Source organism: Nematolebias whitei, chromosome 1 (assembly GCF_014905685.2).
Source record: "Nematolebias whitei isolate Nwh7 chromosome 1, NemWhi1, whole genome shotgun sequence".
Taxonomy (NCBI): domain Eukaryota; kingdom Metazoa; phylum Chordata; class Actinopteri; order Cyprinodontiformes; family Rivulidae; genus Nematolebias; species Nematolebias whitei.
The window spans coordinates 91,948,302-91,964,716 of NC_056498.1; the positions used below are offsets into that span (position 1 = coordinate 91,948,302).

A 16,415-nucleotide genomic window follows, 5' to 3' on the forward strand; every position below is an offset into this window, starting at 1 on the left:
AAACCCCAAAATACATTACGGCAAAGACTGGTTCATCCCAAAGATCCAGTCCCCCGGCACAAACAGAGTAATGTTGTGCATGCTGTTCAGTGTCAGGAGGGCTGTGATCAGTCTTACATCAGGGAAACTAAACAGCCACTGGCCAAAAGGATGGCCCAGCACAGAAGATCAACATCATCAGGCCAGGATTCTGCGGTCTACACTCATCTCCAGGCCAGCGGTCACTCTTTCAAGGATGAAGATGTTCACATCCTGGACAGAGAGGAACGATGGTTTGAGAGAGGAGTAAAGGAGGCCATCTTTGTGAAAAGAAATCGTCCATCATTAAACAGGGGTGGAGGCCTCCGGGTTCAACTGTCCCCCTCTTACAATGCTGTGATTGCTAGTATCACTCAGCCCTCTGTGAGTAGTAAACAGCCATCAGTGTGCTAATGACCCATTGTTAGGCTGATGGTCCTTCTTGAGCATGTGATCAGCTGGTTTTGGTTGTCAGCAGCAAACTGGTTGATCCACTCTGAGAAGGTGCTATTTAAGAGACTGAGCTGAAAACAGCACCTCAGACTGAGGAAGTCTCTTGGATGAGAGACGAAACGTTTCTAGATTTTTTGCTTTGTTTTTTTTTGTTAGTTTTTTTTTGAATGTCCAGAGGACCAGATTGAACTTTTTTGGATTTTTCTACCTGGATTATTGAGCATGCATCAGGATACTTTTAAAGATATTAAGCTAAAATTGGCAGTAATGGTGTAGTAGTAAAGCAGCACAGTGGCGCAACTGGTAGAGCTGCTGCCTCTCAGCGAGCAGGACCCTGGTTTAAATCCCGGTTTGGGGGCCTTTCTGGGGGGAGTTTGCATGTTCTCTCCGTGCATGCGTAGGTTTTCTCCGGGTACTCCGGTTTCCTCCCACAGACCAAAAACCTGCATGTTAGGCTGATTGGTAACTCTAAATTGTCTGTAGGTGTGAGTGAGAGAGTGAATGGTTATTTTTCTCTATGTGTCCCTGTGATGGACTGGAGACCCGTCCAGGGTGTACCCCGCCCCTCCCACAGCGATTGCTGGACATGGGCACCGGCGACCTCCATGACCCAAAATGGAAGAAGCGGGTAAAAGATAATGGATAGATGGTATAGTAGTAACTGAGAGTCATTCTCAACACAGACTTAAAACCTTAATGCATCTCATGAGATCTCACAATATTGCATGAGATTGTGCACTATGTCATTAATAAGGTTTGATCAAAATGGATATACAGTAACTCCATTCCTTCTTATGGCATGAAAGGCAGCAGGTGATATGCAGTCCTTCATGAAAGGCTGGACCTTTAATGGCATGTTTTTTAGCTCATTCTGATCTGAAGGTTGTTTCAAAGATGTTAGAAATAAATCTGATCATGATCGGCCCTGGTTATCCCTGAAAACAGACCTACGCTGTCTCCTCCTTTTATAGCTGGCTAACCGCTAACCCCGGCATTATCACATTACTACCAGGCCTTTTTTTTATTAAGGTGTGTGTATGAGGGTGCGTTCATGTGGTGTGTGTGTGTGAAAGCAATCGTTTTACCGTGTGTCTGTCCTGATAAGGCACCACCTTCATCACCAACACCACCACTTCATATTACACAACCACCTCTGTCAACGTGCATGCACATTCATGCATGTAACCTGCAACATGCACGCGAGCACACGCACACTCATCTACTCATCCCCCACAACAAACACGCATGCACAACCCCCCCCCCCCCACACACACACACACACATACACACATGGACCTGGTCCAGTGGGCTAAGCTGGAAAAGGGAGAGTAAGGGGTATTGAGGGGGGCTAAACTAATCCGGCCCACAGAAAGTGGTTTTTGATTATTGCTGACCAGCAAACGCCAGCAGAAAAAAAAAAGAAGAGTGAAGAGATGGGTAGGAGGTGGAGGGGGCATCCGGGTGGTGGAGATATAGTGTGTTATTAACCCAGTGATTTTCAGATTTTTCCTCTTTTTCATCTCTAATCTGTCAATGATCTCCCGTTCAGCTGTTTGGGGGAAACTCGTTGTACCCTTTATCATCACATGTACTTCCATCATTTTCAGGCATATTTTGTGTCCAAAGCAAATTTCCCCTCAAGGGGGGCCAGAAGGGCAGACATGGACGGCTGAGTCTCAAATCTTTTCTACTCATTCAATACAGCTCACCAGTTCCTGCATGTTCCTGGGCTTTTAAAACAGTTTTGTACTGATACAATAATTTGTAAAGATACATTTTTTTATATTCCTACATCTAAAAAATGCCAGTTAGTGAGATTTAAAGAATCTGCTTTTTTTCTGGATTGTTTTGGTGCAAAACTTTCAAATATCCTGATGCATGCTCAAGAATCCAGGTAGAAAAATCCAAAAACGTTCAATCTGGTCCTCTGGACATTCAAAAAAACAAAAAACAAAACAAAGCAAAAAAATGTAGAAACATTTCGTCTCTCATCCGAGAGACTTCCTCAGTCTGAGGTGCTGTATTCAGCTCAGTCTCTTAAATAGCACCTTCTCAGAGTGGATCAACCAGTTTGCTGCTGACAACCAAAACCAGCTGATCACATGTTCAAGAAGGACCATCAGCCTAACAATGGATCATTAGCACACTGATGGCTGTTTACTATTCACAGGGGGCTGAGTGATACTAGCAATCACAGCATTGTAAGAGGGGGACAGTTGAACCCGGAGGCCTCCACCCCTGTTTAATGATGGACGATTTCTTTTCACAAAGATGGCCTCCTTTACTCTCTCAAACCATCTTTCCTCTCTGTCCAGGATGTGAACATCTTCATCCTTGAAAGAGTGACTGCTGGCCTGGAGATGAGTGTAGACCGCAGAATCCTGGCCTGATGATGATCAACATCATCAGGCCAGGGTTCTAGATCTTCTTCTAGAAGATCAACATCATCAGGACTGAGGAAGTCTCTTGGATGAGAGACAAAACGTTTTTATATATTTTTTGTTTTGTTTTGTTTTTTTGAATGTCCAGAGGACCAGATTGAACTTTTTTGGAAAATTTTCAAATGTTTCAATCACTCTTAATTTTTTCCCCCTTCTCATGTGTTTGTTGTTGATTTGTCTTTTTTTTATTAATTCAAGCATCTTTTATTCCTGTTCCCATTTTCCTGAATGTATAATGCATAAAATAAGATGTTTTGCTCCTCAGTCTTAACCTTATTTTCAAATCCAAACAATGTTCTTTTTTCCTCATTATCACCTTTTCTTCTTCTTTTTTTTCCTTTTTCACCTTTTTCCTCTCCCTATCTGCTGTTTCCTAGCCACTCTTCTGCACTATGACAGAGGTCATAGATGTGTGCATGTGTGTGTGTCCACCATCAACTCTGCTTCATTGTATTTGTGAGTGTGACTGGAGATAAAGAGTGTATGAAAGGCCTGTATGAATGTGGCTGTGTATGTGTGTGAGTGTGTGTAGCGATGGAATGAGCTCTGGTGTATTTCAAAGGTGGGGTCAAAGTGTAAGACCTGTAATTTCACCCGCTTTAGAAGTGCTTCTGAATTGTTTAATTTTGTGTGTGCAGACACTTTTTATTTACACTTTCATATCACTGCGTCTGCTTGTATATGCACTTGTGCTTGTGTATATACACATGCACAGATTTAAGTATGTGCGTACAACCCCCCTCCAAGCACCACGAGAGCTCATTAATGTGCATCTCTTTGTTGTGGCCCATAGAGCGTGGCGGACCTTCTCAAAAATATGTGCATCACTAAAACAACAAGCCTGACAGAATAAAACGCACACAGACATTAATAATGGAAGATGAAAAACAACCTTAGACATCAAGAAAAACAGAACGGGGGAAGGACAAGAGGTACATCTGGGGCTGTAATTGTGCAGGTGTCTGAGCCCTGAGGTGATAAATCAGACCAGGAACGTGAATCCAAATGGATTAATCACTGAGATTCACTAATAACTTCCCCTTAAGATTTATTTTGATTCTGAAGGTTTCTGTCTTCTGACCTCTTCTAAGTGAATGTTTTTTTTTATTTTTTTTATCTGTACGTGTTTCAATTTTCAGGTGGTGTGTGTAGAGGTGGGTAGGTCGAGTAGACGCCACAGACATGTGGGTCTTAACCGCCTCCAGGATGTGGCGCTCTGCTGGTGGAACCTGGATGAGCCCAGTGAAGAGCTGTGGCCTCAAACAGACACACACAGAAACAACCTCTTCCTGATTGGCTGCTCACAAGCCGAAGGCCTCAAGGTGCACACAAACACACACATAATATATGCCGTCTTCTACCAAGCTTGCATATACCTAATAATGTAAATATACTTGTTTTTTTTGTACTTACATCCTTGTTTTTGTTTCATCTAAAAATTCACCATTAACTTCTTATTTCTTTTTTTTACCTGAAAACTCTACTCACACAAAAAACCTTGAGTTATATCAATATACTACATAATGTCAACACTGAAAAAATGTGACTTTAGGAAAAATGTAAATATAACAGTGCACTATGATTTGCAAATCTCCTAAACCCATATTTTATTCACAATTGAACAGAGTAATATATCAGATGTTTAAACAATAAAAACGTAAGATTGTTGGGGGAAAAAAAATAGGTAATTTTGAATTTTATGACAGAAAAGACAGGGCCAAGCTAATCTCTTTGATGTCATGAAAGTCTCTTTGAAAGTCATGCTCTTGCTCCAGTTTAGCATTATCTTGTATTTTCTTGTATCTATCATCTTCCTGCTACCTGCTACTGTTACGGTCAACAGCATCTCAGCTCCTCTGCAGCCTCATAACAACAAACTGACCCAATCCGAACCTGATTAAAAGTTTGGACCTTCTTCAAAGTGACTTTGCCACTCACTGGCTGCAGAGAGCCATACAGAACCGACTGGGAATTTGGACCTGGACTACTTCCAGCCCCATCAGTCAATCTGAGCACTACCCGACAGCTCAGGTGCTGGTTTCCTCCAGCGCTCTGTGCTCCTCTCACCAGTTGCTTTCTGAAGCTCCACCATAGGACTTAAACATCTTCATCCCCGCAAACACGACGCATCTGTGCAGTTCGGCAAGGCGGAGAGAATCGGCAGGTCTCCACAGAGCACTGAGCTGCGTTCAAGTCCGCAGGTGAAACTCCACCAGCCAGGCAAACCTGACTTTCAGCTCACTGGCGCAGGGAGTCTCTCGGGTACAGAGGTGCTCTTTGGGGATTGGTGTCTTCACTGGAGCTTCACCGGAGCTTATAGGTTAGGTTTATTTTTATTTGTCATGTGCAAAATCAACACAGGGTCAAGAATGCAATGAAATGCTTAAGACGAGATGAACTGTCTCGACTCGATAAAAAAAAATACAACAACAAGAAATATCAAAGCATGCAGCAAAAATACTGAAAACATACTAAAAAAATGCTACTAACTTACTAAAAAATATCAATTCCATCCATTATTTTTACCCGTTTCTTCCATTTTGGGTAACAGGGGTCACCGGTGCCCATGTCCAGCAATCACTGTGCGAGGGGCGGGATACACCCTGGACAGGTTGCAAGTCCATCACAGAGGCACATAGAGACAAAAGAGACAAACAACCATTCACTCTCTCACTCACACCTAAGGACAATTTAGAGTTACCAGTCAGCCTAACATGCATGTTTTTGGTCTGTGGGAGGAAACTGGAGTACCCGGAGAAAACCCACGTATGCACGGAGAGAACATGCAAACTCCACCCAGAAAGGCCCCCGGACCGGGATTGGAACCAGCAACCTTCTCGCTGAGAGGCAGCAGATCTACCAGCTGTGCCACCACGCTGCCCACTACTAAAAAACATATTAAAAAATACTACTAACATACTAAAAATGCATATTAAAAATACTACTAACATACTATTCCATCCATCCATCCATCCATTTTCTTTACCCGCTTATTCCATTTTGGGTCACGGGGGTCGCTGGTGCCCATGTCCAGCAATCACTGTGCGAGGGGCGGGGTACACCCTGGACGGGTCGCAAGTCCATCACAGGGCCACACAGAGACAAACGAGACAAACAACCATTCACTCTCTCACTCACACCTAGGGACAATTTAGAGTTACCAATCAGCCTAACATGCATGTTTTTGGACTGTGGGAGGAAATTGGAGTACCTGGAGAAAACCCACGCATGCACGGAGAGAACATGCAGACTCCACCCAGAAAGGCCCCCGGACCGGGATTGGAACCAGCAACCTTCTCGCTGAGAGGCAGCAGATCTACCAGCCACCACGCTGCCCACTACTAAAAAACATATTAAAAAAATACTACTAACATACTAAAAATGCATATTAAAAATACTACTAACATACTATTCAATTTAGTTTATTTATATAGTGCCAAATCACAACAAAGTTGTCTCAGGGCACTTTACAGAAACATTCACATACATAGAAAAGCCAATTAGTAAAATTCTATATCTAAGGAAGCCAGTAGACATGTTAAATCTTGGCTTCTTTGCAGTCTCCCATCTTGAGCAAGCACAGTGGCAACAGTGGAAAAGAAACTCCCCTTTCAAAGGAAGAAACCTCCAGCAGAACCAGGCTCAGGACAAACGGCCATCTGCTTTGACTGACTGGTTTGAGAGGACAGAAAGGAGAGACAAACGAACACAGAATAGTAGGTCCAGGTGTACCTGAAAGACAAAAAACCCTGGACTCCGCCCAGTCGCCATCGCAAATGCTCTGGCGCCTGTCCTGCGCCCGTTCACCAGGGTGCGCATTGGCCAAACCTTCGACTTAACCCGCGACCGCGGGAGCTGCAGCAACGCCTCACAGTCGCCATTGCAAACGCTCTCATGCCATTCCCGCACGCATCCACCAGGGTGCGCTTATGCCGAAACTTTGCAATCACCTCCCGCCCATATCAGTATGAGTCTGGCTTCAAGCCTTACAAGTTTGGCTAAAATCTGACCTTCCAGACGTGAGTTATTGTCACTTTCTGTTTTGTCACAAATGTAAAATACTTTCTTTAGGCTTTTCAACATGTCATATGTGGTAATCAACAATTAGCAAATACGGTTTCAGTCTTAAATCTTACACACTGCCAATCTAGAAGAGTCATCCAATAATCATCAGTTTTTTCTCTGAGTGGGCCTGGCTTAAGATAAGTCATGAATCAACAATACCAGTGTGTCTATGCACAAAAAATCTGGTTCCGATCGGATGATGTGTCACAAAGATATAACTCTTAGAATAAACTGGGGGGTGCAATGGAGTCAAATGTTAAAGAACAATACCAATATGTCTATAAGTGATCACTGATCACGCACAATAAATCTGGTACATATTGGATGATAATTCAAAGAGCTATAACTGATTAAATAATCTAGGAGACGCTCTTGAGTTATATGTTAAAGCATAGTATGAGTGTGTCTAGACTTGCTCACTGATTATGCACAAAAAATCTGGTTCTGATCGGATGATGTATCACTGAGATATAACTGTTGGAATAATCTAGGGGGCGCAGTTGCGTTAAATGTTAAAGAACAATACTAAAGAACTATACCAATGTGTCCATAAGTGATCAGTGATCATGCACAATAAATCTGGTACACATTGGATAATATTTCACTGAGATATAACTGTTGGAATAATGTAGGGGGCGTACTGGAGTCAAAAGTTAAACAGCAACATCATTGTGTGTATAAGTGCTCAGTAATGACGCACAAAAAATCTGGTCCAGATCAGATGATGTATCACTGAGATATAACAGTTTTTTGGCGGAAAAAAATTGCAGCTCGGGCCTGAACAGAGCAATTACAATAGGCCTTCGCTGCGCTTAGCTGCTCGGGCCTAAAAACAGACTTCCTGGTCTGAGGGGACGGGGCTTTCATGACATCAAAATTGACCACAGTGGATCGTCAGGTATCCACCAGGGATGAGTCATGCCAAGTTTGTTGCATTTTGGTCTTTCAATGTGCAAGTTATAGCGTTTCTAAATTCATGGCGTGAAGTGCAACTTTGAGGCCTGGCCACGCCCCTTTAACAAAACAAAACCGAAAGCTTTTGATAACTTTTACTCTCCAATGTCTTAAGGGCTTATTAACCAAGTTTGAAGGCAATCACTCAAAATCCCTAGGAGGAGTTTGTTAAAATTCGCCATTAGAAACTTCCAAAAATGATCCTTTGATCCAAAATGGCCAACTTCCTGTTGGTGTTGGACCAGGGCTCCAAGAGACTTTTTCATAGGTCCTGAGATGATACAGATATTTCCCGAGTTTCAGAATTATCGGTCAAAAAATGGCTTGGGGCTGAGGTTTTAAAATATTCTAGGGGGCGCTGTGGAGGCTTTTGGCCAATTATCATGGCTTGCTGTTCAAGGGGTGGATAATGATCGATCATACTGATTTTGGTGCACCTTGGTTCAAGTCTGTGGAATTTAGAGCCAAACGTATGGAGACAGCGTTACGTCTTACTTTGCCACATCGCGACGCCCACATGCTCCACCCCAAACTGTCAGTGTTGGAAAGCTAGTTACACCAACATGTCTTCGGTCACTGGACACACTATCATGCTGATCAGGTGACAGGGGTCAGATAGGGACCGTTCAAGGTAAAACTTTACACTTCCTGTTGTCAAGGGGCGTGGCTTAAGTTAAGTCATGATTTGACCATTCAGTCTTGCAGGTGACCGGATGTGGATCAATCACTGAAGGTTCGATGTCTCAGTTTTCGTGTAGGAGCTATTAGCGTTTCGTTTTTCATGGCGAGATGTCAAACTTTGAGGTCTGGCCCCGCCCCTTCAGCATGCATGAAAATGCACTGTTTTGATAACTTTTCATCCGGCATGCCTTTTGACCAAAATGGCCAAGTTTGAAACCGATTGAGCGAAATCCCTAGGAGGAGTTTGTTCAAATGCGGAGGCTGTAAACGGCCAAAAAGGTGTGAAAATTGGTCCTGCATTCCAAAATGTCTGCCTTCCTGTTTATCGTACAACGTTGGTGCCAGAGGGTTTTCTGTGCATCTTGGGGAAATGGACAAGTGTACCAAATTTCATGTTTTTACGACAAACTAAGGTTAATGCGGAGGGTATTTTGAAAATTTCTAGGTGGCGCTCTTGAGCCGTTTCTGTTTAGATTTTTGCCACGCCCTTAAAATACGTAATTTTTCACCAGTCCTGATGTGTCCGCTATATTTGGATGTTTTTTGGGATATGTTAAGGCCCCCAAAACGCCAATTAATTTGGCAGAAATAATTGCAGCTCGGGCCTGAACAGAGCGATTAAAATAGGCCTTAGCAGCGCTTAGCTGCTCGGGCCTAATTACAAATACTTAACAGGTTGAGCAGAGTAAGTAAAGACAGTAGCAGAGTGAAATGTGTGGTCAGTTTGTCCTCCAGCCGTCTAATCCTATAGCAGCATAACTAAGGGACAGCTCAGAAAACCCAAGCTGACCCTAACTATAGGATTTAGCAAAAAGGAAAGTCTTAAGCCTCGTTTTAAAACTGGATAATGTGTCAGCCTTACGGACAGAGATTGGAAGTTGGTTCCACAAGAGAGGAGCCTGATAACTGAAAGATCTTCCTCCCATTCTGTTTTTGTAAACTCTAGGAACCGCGAGTAAACCTGCAACTTGAGAGCGAAGTGCTCTGTTAGGAAAACATGGAACAATAAAATCTGTAATATAAGATGGAGCTAGGTTGTAGAGAGCTTTGTAGTTTACAAGTAAGATTTTGAATTCTATACCTGGAATATTGAGCATGGACTTTGTTGGTTTTGAACCAGTTTGACATGAATATCGAAAAGGGAGAGGGCTGGCACCGGAGGAGGGGGCGTGCCAAAGAGACCGTCTTAGAACCAACATAACTGGTTTGTTCCACTTTGGAGTAAGCTGTTTGGGGAAGAATCAGTTTTGTGTTGTGTGTTTCCTTCACTGATGAAGCCTTCTGGAATGGTGTTCACATCAAACTGTTTTGTATGTGACACTAACCATAGCATGGATGTGCAGCATGACTGTTGCTCTGTGCAGCGGTGACAGGTGTGCGGTGGCTGCCCTGGTGGTAAAACGCCCAACTAGCTCATCAAACTTGCTAGAATCCATTCGAAAATATTCTAAATGTTTCTCACTGTCCATCGTCTTCATGTCCTTCACCAGTGTGTTAAATTCTCCTTCTTCATCCCTGATCTGGTTTGACGGCCTTATGTACCAACTTCTTTTTTTTTTCTTTTTTTTTAAGCTTATAAGAGACGAGATCTCTTCCTCCTCGTCTGTTGACGCCATGACTGAAATTGTGAGAAATGAAGGAATTTGTCATGAGAGAATTTTAGGCAATCTGTACGCTCAAGTATGAAGTCTCAACCATCTGTGGACAGTACGTGCGGAGTCTGTGCAGCTCACGGAGTACGCACAGTATGTCTGAGTATGTGGGGGCCTTTACACACTCCCTGTTTTACACACACAGGATGATACACACATTCACTTTGGCCTTTGCCAAAAGCCTCCCAATGATGTAGGATCAGTAGCTATGTTTACATGGACATAAGTACTCAGATTAAATGGCCATTCGGAATAAAAATGTATCATGTAAACACCCCATTCAGATTATTTTTTGTTGATTCAGCTAGGTCCGAAATAATTTGTAATCAGAATGATACGGGTGGTTTATGCCGATTCATAATCCAAACGGTGTGCATAAAAACACTTAATCTGTAAATTTTTTTCCGATCATGAAAACTGACCTGACTGTGCATGTGCGACCTGTGTCTACCTCATGTATTTCCACCTGGCTAATGCTAATAGTATTAGCATGTCAGGGAAGCAAAGCTGGTCGGTGAGTGACACAGTATTTCTACTAGAAACGTTGAAAGAGCTCAAAATGATCTGTTACCTGCAGCTCAATCAGGGAGTGCAGTAATGTCTCCACCGTCATTAAAACCTGGCGTGGGTCCATTTTGGTCGCTCAGGTATGTTTACGTTCATCCCGGAAGTAGAACTTCTTTGGTGTTTTTTTTAAGGAGAGTTTACCACTCTGCGCATGTCAGTACTTCTATTCAGAATAAAAGCCCACTGCATGTAAATGCTCATCGTGAATGGATTGTGCCCATGTAAACGATACATTCGAATTATTTAATTTGAAAACATTTCAATCCGGTCAAAGATTTTGTGCATGTAAACATAGCTAGTATAGGATTGGCTTTATGCCGGAATCAGATGAAAGATCCCACAGACTCCACATTTCCTCTGTAGGCTTATGCTAAATGCTCGACACAGTTGAGAGAAGCAGAATCTGTGAAAGGGAGGAGAGAGGAGCATTACCAATCAAATGCTGGAAAAATAAATTCATTTTGGAAAGAATGATGGAGGTGTATGCGAATTGGAGGGTATATGAATATTGAAATAATCAAAGCAGATGTTTGCTGGTTTTTCTGCTCCTTGTTTTTGGAACACTTCATTTATCACTCTCCAATTTTAAGCCTCTCTCTCCTCCAACAACCCCCTCTCTTGCTTCCTTCTCGCTTCGAGAACATTAAAGTATCTTCGTGTGGCTGCAGCATCGTGCTCTAATGAATGCGTTTGTTGTAATTTTTCAGATGCGTGGTGTGAAATTAAGCGAGCAGTTTATGTAAGAGCCGTAGCAAGAATCAAACGGCAGGCACGCATCAGGCGACGCCAGCTACTTCAATCACTTCAAGCTCATATACATGTTCCTTTTGTTCAGTTCACTATCAGCAGCACTAAGCCAATTTTCTAGCCAGTCTCTCAACATTTAAAAAAAAGTCAGATTTTTTTTTTTCTTTAGTGGTCTTAATTCATGCTGATAAGTGGAGCCACAACACTCAAGGGGGTGGGAAGAAGAGGAAAACATACAAGGCAGTTAATATGTTTAATGGTTCTTTCTTTGTGTCGTCTCCAAATAAACACACACACACGCAAAACATTTTTTCTTTTTATTTATTAATACCAGTTATTTATTTTTTATTTAGGTCTCTTAAGCTTTCCTACTGTTTGTTTTATGTTTCTAAACTTAAGTTTTTTGTTTTTTCAACCATATGGTATCCTGTGATCCTTCACCAAACAGTTTGTCTTGTCAGTATTTCTTATATTTCTTTCGTCTTTTGATGATTGTCACTTGCATGGTGATGTGTTGCTGCTTTTTATCTGACTCAGGTTGAAAATTCAATTAAACTTTGTGTCAAACTGTTGCTACTTTCAGAAAAAAATATACCTCCTAATATCACATAATTAGCAACGACATTTTTGCTCGCACTAATGTGATTTTTGTATTTCTGTTGTAAAAACATGAACCTAGTTCAGTTAAAATCAGAGCATCATTTAGTTTTTTTGTAGAAATTTTCCTGTTTTATGTTAGTTTCTAAGCAATAGCTGAACTAAACTACTTATTTTTTTAAGGCTTATGTTGCAAAATGTTTGACAGGTAGCTTAACAGCTAAAGTTGTGTAAAAAAAACCCTCACAAAATATTTTGATACAAAAAGTGATTCCTATCAAGTCAAATTTTTAGGAAATATGGCAGGTTGAAGACAACTATTTGCTGTTTTTTAGCAGTAAATGTGAAAGTTTTTTTCAGTGCTATTACAAGACACATCTGATATGTCATATTGATCATGGCACCAAAGGACCAACTATGATGATGTTTGAACAACATTTCAACAGTGCGCTAGCAGATATTGAACAAATAATGTGTACAGCATAGAGCATACCACCAAATAAAGGTGTGTTATGAAGCAAAAAAAATAAATAGGGGTAGGTGCAAATGTTTTTTCTAATACCTTTAAAGCTCCAGTTTTAACTAAAAAAAAAATCAAAACATACAGTCAAAAGCACATTTCGGCTATTCGCTGCAAAAAAAGTTGCAGTATGGGTTGAACATTCAACTTAAATTCAGAATAAAATTTGCACTGGATAACAGTTTTGGATTGAATACTCCATTCAGTGACACCAGCTGTTGGAATGAAGGGAAATATTTTGGTACGTAATCTCACTGTGCCCGTGTATTTTTTTCACATCAGTACTTCAACTCTGACCCTCATTCACATGCCTGAAAACTTCCCATGTCCCACCCGGTCTCATCCAAGTCCTTCCGTCTCTCTGTGTGCGTCTCTCCCTGTCTTTCTCTGCTCCGTGAGCTGGAAAATTGGCTTCAAAAGGCCACTGCTGTGAACAAGGGCCAGCCACACAGTTGGGCCCGTCTGCTTTATCTTTCACGCCACGGAGAGGGAAAAAGGGTGCCGCCGGCCTGAGGGAGAGAAGAAGAATAGAGAAGAATAGTCTTGACCAGTGACTGAAACCAATAACCAGGAGAAAGCTACTTACTGGATTTCTCCTTCTTTCTCCTCTTTTTGCATCTTTCTCGCAATACCTCCACTTAATTTCTTTCTGGTTTGGCCATTTATTTTCCATTTTCTACTTCTCATAATGTTTTATGTTTATGTTCTATATGGACACACTTTCTCTCCCTGACATTATTTATCATTTTATTTCCTTTTTTGCCGCCAAATATATGCTGTACATACATGCCACTAAAAACTTTCGAGAGTTTACAGTCCAACTGGGGTTTGTTTTTAAAAGGATCCATGATTAGTTGTAACAATAGACCTGATTTGAGAAACATTTATTTTATATGTAAAAACAATACAGTAAAAAATTGTACGCTGTTTTGTTTTTATTAATTTAAATTAAATATTGTCACACGGATGTCACCATGTTGTTTACGCTACAATGCATTCTGGGTAAATTATGTGTGCTAGGTCCTGTAGTCCTAGCTCCGTCAACAGTTTTTAACCATATTGCACTAACATTTTGTATATTTTCAAAACTTAATCTAATAGGAAATATACAGACTTCACAGTCTTAACAATATTGCATTCTTATTTGGTAAATCTTTAAGAAAATTTCAAAACCTGTGAAAGTTTGCACAAAAACACTTCTGAACTGTAATAATTTATAAATCATCTAAATTGTATCATTTAGAATTGGCTCCAGGCAATGTGTCTCATCTGGCCTCTCTCCAACCTGTTAAAATGACAAATTACATTACGTTTTTTGAATAACTTGTCTATACAAGATTTTGTATAATATGAGAAAAAACTGTTACCTTTGAGCTGCAGCTGGCAGCATTAATTAGAGCTTCTCCCATTTTATTCCATAATGGTAGAGGTGTGGCACTGCTTTATTGCTAACAGTTACATGAAGGAATAATGTACTCCAGCGTATTAAAAATAAATGTAAACCCTTCACCTTCCGTTGAGTTGTAGCCTTCCTGTGTTTACTCTGTAGATTCCAGTATAAAACGGACCTAACCGCGTCATCAACCCAGCAGGCATTGCACAGGTAAAAAAAGGGCTACCTCCGTGGGTGAAAAATATAACAAAAGATGTAACGTTTTTAAAGTAATTGAGATTTTACATATCACAAACAGTAATTTTTAAGTTAATAGGAAAATATCCTGATGCATGCTCAATAATCCAGGTAGAAAAATCCAAAAAAGTTCAATCTGGTCCTCTGGACATTAAAAAAAAAACAAGAAACAAAACAAAGCAAAAAAAATAGAAACGTTTCGTCTCTCATCCAAGAGACTTCCTCAGTCTGAGGTGCTGTTTTCAGCTCAGTCTCTTAAATAGCACCTTCTCAGAGTGGATCAACCAGTTTGCTGCTGACAACCAAAACCAGCTGATCACATGCTCAAGAAGGTCCATCAGCCTAACAATGGATCATTAGCACACTGATGGCTGTTTACTATTCACAGAGGGCTGAGTGATACTAGCAATCACAGCATTGTAAGAGGGGGACAGTTGAACCCGGAGGCCTCCACCCCTGTTTAATGATGGACGATTTCTTTCACAAAGATGGCCTCCTTTACTCCTCTCTCAAACCATCGTTCCTCTCTGTCCAGGATGTGCACATCTTCATCCCTGAAAGCACAAACAGAGCAATGTTGTGTATGCTGTTCAGTGTCAGGAGGGCTGTGATCAGTCTTACATCGAGGAAACAAAACAGCCACTGGCCAAAAGGATGGCCCAGCACAGAAGATCAACATCATCAGGCCAGGACTCTGCGGTCTACACTCATCTCCAGGCCAGCGGTCACTCTTTCAGGGACCTTTACAAGAGTAAAGGTCCATCCCACAGTGGATCCTAAGAAACTGGCAGCAGATGCCGTCCGATCCGTCCACCCAGACTCGGCTGGCCTCTCAATTCCCTCGGACTGTAGGACCGCCCAAATGCCGGGCAGAACTCCTCCCAGTGTGATGGCCACTCCTCCCAGCAGTCTGCAGAGCTCCTCGTCACTGCAGACAGCCAACTGTAGGTGCTGACGGATGATCCTGTCCTTCCGCTGTCATGAGCCTTGTTTCCTGCTAGTTCCAGGATCTCAATGGTCAGGCACTCAAGCACAGCTGGCAGGTAGATGAGAATGCGTCCACAGAACATCCTTTTCAACTCATTTGAGATTTGGGGCTGTAGTTGAGATATTATTAGAGCTTTTGAGATGTTAATCAGCTGTTGTTGGTTGTAGAAAACTGCCTTGTTGCCATGGGTACGCATCATAACAAATGTCCAAAAATAAAAAAGTTTCAGTAAAAATCCTTCCAGCTGCACAGCATCTGATACCAGAGGAAACAATCATCCAAAAACTGTGATTTACATCCAGAAAAAGAGGAATTAAAGTTTTGTCGTGGCTGGCTACCACGTCGTGTTCAACACAGCTGAGACGTCGCCCTCGGTATAAAAGATTTATTTGACAAAACATGGGTTACAGATATTCAGAGACAAACAGTTACATTAATAAGATATATGCATATAAATGGAGCATTAAAGAACGAACCGTCTCGGTGTGCGCCTCCCGGAAATGCTCGGTGGGCGTGTGTTATTTCCGGCCTTTTATCACAGTTTGAGAAGGCTAGCTTTCTGATTGGTTTAGCTTCTGTTGCTAGGGTTACGACTCTAACCCACCCCCTCAAGGACGTTAATATCTACATTTCAGAAAAGAAGTTCTGCCTCACTGAAATCGTTCATTTTAGCTGTTTGTTTAACGTGATTATACCTTAGTGATACCAAATGATTTGAGTTAAAGTTGTTTATTTCTAGGAATATTCTAGGAATAATTAATAACTATTAATTGTTATCTAACTCATGTTTGCGTGTTCTTGATCCTTTTTATACTTTTGCTGTTGTAGCTTACTGTGACAATTAACTCTGTGTCCTCTCAGCTAAACCGACCTTGTATTCAACAATGATTAAATGTTAATGGTTATTATTAAGAGAGAGATCCTGAGGGATCTTTATTTAGTCAAACTATATTGTCTAAATTAAAGAAATGTGTTCTAGCTTTATTTATGTTAGTCTGCTATCTGGCATGATTTGATTGCTTGTAATATATCAAATGTGAACTTGTAAAATTATCCTTAGCTAATATGAGATTATATTTAAAGGTCAACTAGTTAGAATTAG

The 16,415-nt window shown here is 41.4% G+C and overlaps 1 protein-coding gene across 1 annotated transcript in view; it reads left to right on the forward strand.

Annotated features, from left to right (window-relative positions):
• The window catches only part of LOC119407813 (WD repeat containing planar cell polarity effector), a 170,923-nt gene that overhangs the window by 1,202 nt on the left and 153,306 nt on the right, over nucleotides 1-16,415 (forward strand). Inside the window, exon 2 of the mRNA XM_037674642.1 lies at nucleotides 4,052-4,234. Coding sequence (XP_037530570.1) covers nucleotides 4,052-4,234 — 183 coding nt within the window. The remainder of the gene's footprint in view (nucleotides 1-4,051; nucleotides 4,235-16,415) is intronic.